Below are 1,388 nucleotides of genomic sequence, written 5' to 3'. Positions count from 1 at the left end.
AGATAGATAGCTGACTCTGATCTGGGCATGGTGAAAAAGCCAATAAGAACACTTGCACAGCTCATAAAGTACTGTGGTAGTACACATAGTACTGAATATGATCATATTTGTACCATGGTACACACCTGCATAGACTAATGTAGTGATGACAGCAGCTATCGCAGGGACCCGATATTTCTCCTCCACTTTCTCCACGCGAGACACCGCGGTGTGCATCACAAACGCGCAGCTCAACTCCACCGCGGCGGCCTGCAGCAGAGGCGCGTTAACCGGGCTGTTCGTGCATTTAAAGCCCGCATCTGAGTGCTGTGCGTGCAGGTCAGAGAGCGCCAGCGCCCACGCGTGAGGCATGACGCGCCGCGCCGCCACTGCCGCGATCAGCTGGCATGAGATCCGCGTCAGCGCGCATCCTCGCGTCAGAGCCCCGCGCCAGAGCTGCTCCAGAGCGCCGGTCGGGTTACAGATCGCGCCGTGGAACGAAAGCCCGTGGACCACCGAGATGAGGTACGTGAGGGTCAGCGCGGTCCGCGGCTCCAGTCCGCGCACCTCCGCGAGCAGCTTTAACTCGTGCGTACAGGCGCACAGCTGGAAAGTGGAAATCAACTCCAGCACATAGCTGATCCAGTTTCGATTTGGGAATAGATATAAAGCCGTCCTCCTCGCCAACTCGCTAAAAACTACAATCACCAGCAGTAAGGAGAGGGAGACGGTGAGATCGGCCATCGTCCGGCCTCGCTGCGAATAATCGTGCTAAACTCTGATCAAGTCAGGCAACTTTACAACGGCCCCGCCTCCGCGCCGCTAACCCCGCCCACTTTAAGTCAATCTGTGCAACCCACTATGGCAAAAGACTTGACTCATGAATATTAAGTAGATGATGCTAGAGACTTCCTGGAGTGTCTAGACGCGTAAGGTAATTAATATTCATGAGCCATCCTTTATACTAACAGTGATTCGTCAGCTGACAAGCGCCCACGTCTGCCCTTCAGCCAATCAGAAGGCTCACTGGGAGAACGTCTTGTTACATAAGTAATATTCATGAGCCAATTCTTTCGCCTAGTAGGATTTGTAAAGCACTTAGTCCAGGGTTGCCAGAGATCACATAAATAAACATTTACTCTTTAATCTAACAGAAATGTAAACTTCTTATATATAATATAATATAAAGTGAAAATGAAAATAATATATCTTATAAGTGAATATAATATAACATCTATGTAATCAGACAGCATTTGTTTAGATTTAAATCAATTTTAACAATCTTAAACTAATGTGTGACTAATAATATAAATGAGCCCATTGCTCATCAGAGTGATGATGGTTGAGAGACAGTAAATCATGGATATTGCAACACGTTTTTTAGTCACTGTGCATTCTGTTCCTCTGAG

The 1,388-nt window shown here is 48.0% G+C and overlaps 1 protein-coding gene across 2 annotated transcripts in view; it reads right to left on the bottom strand.

Moving 5' to 3' along the window:
- LOC107578446 (aquaporin-11-like) overlaps positions 1–746 on the bottom strand; it is a 2,336-nt gene extending 1,590 nt beyond the window's left edge. Inside the window, exon 1 of one of the 2 annotated variants that reach the window (XM_016264402.1) lies at positions 126–746. In XM_016264402.1, coding sequence (XP_016119888.1) covers positions 126–723 — 598 coding nt within the window. In that variant the 5' untranslated portion in view covers positions 724–746. The remainder of the gene's footprint in view (positions 1–125) is intronic. The other variant, XM_016264401.1, reaches the window with a different exon arrangement.
- Positions 747–1,388: the final 642 nt, after the last annotated feature.

This window comes from Sinocyclocheilus grahami, unplaced genomic scaffold (genome assembly GCF_001515645.1).
Source record: "Sinocyclocheilus grahami isolate Dianchi unplaced genomic scaffold, SAMN03320097.WGS_v1.1 scaffold10292.1, whole genome shotgun sequence".
NCBI lineage: Eukaryota > Metazoa > Chordata > Actinopteri > Cypriniformes > Cyprinidae > Sinocyclocheilus > Sinocyclocheilus grahami.
This window is presented reverse-complemented; position numbering and strand designations above follow the sequence as displayed.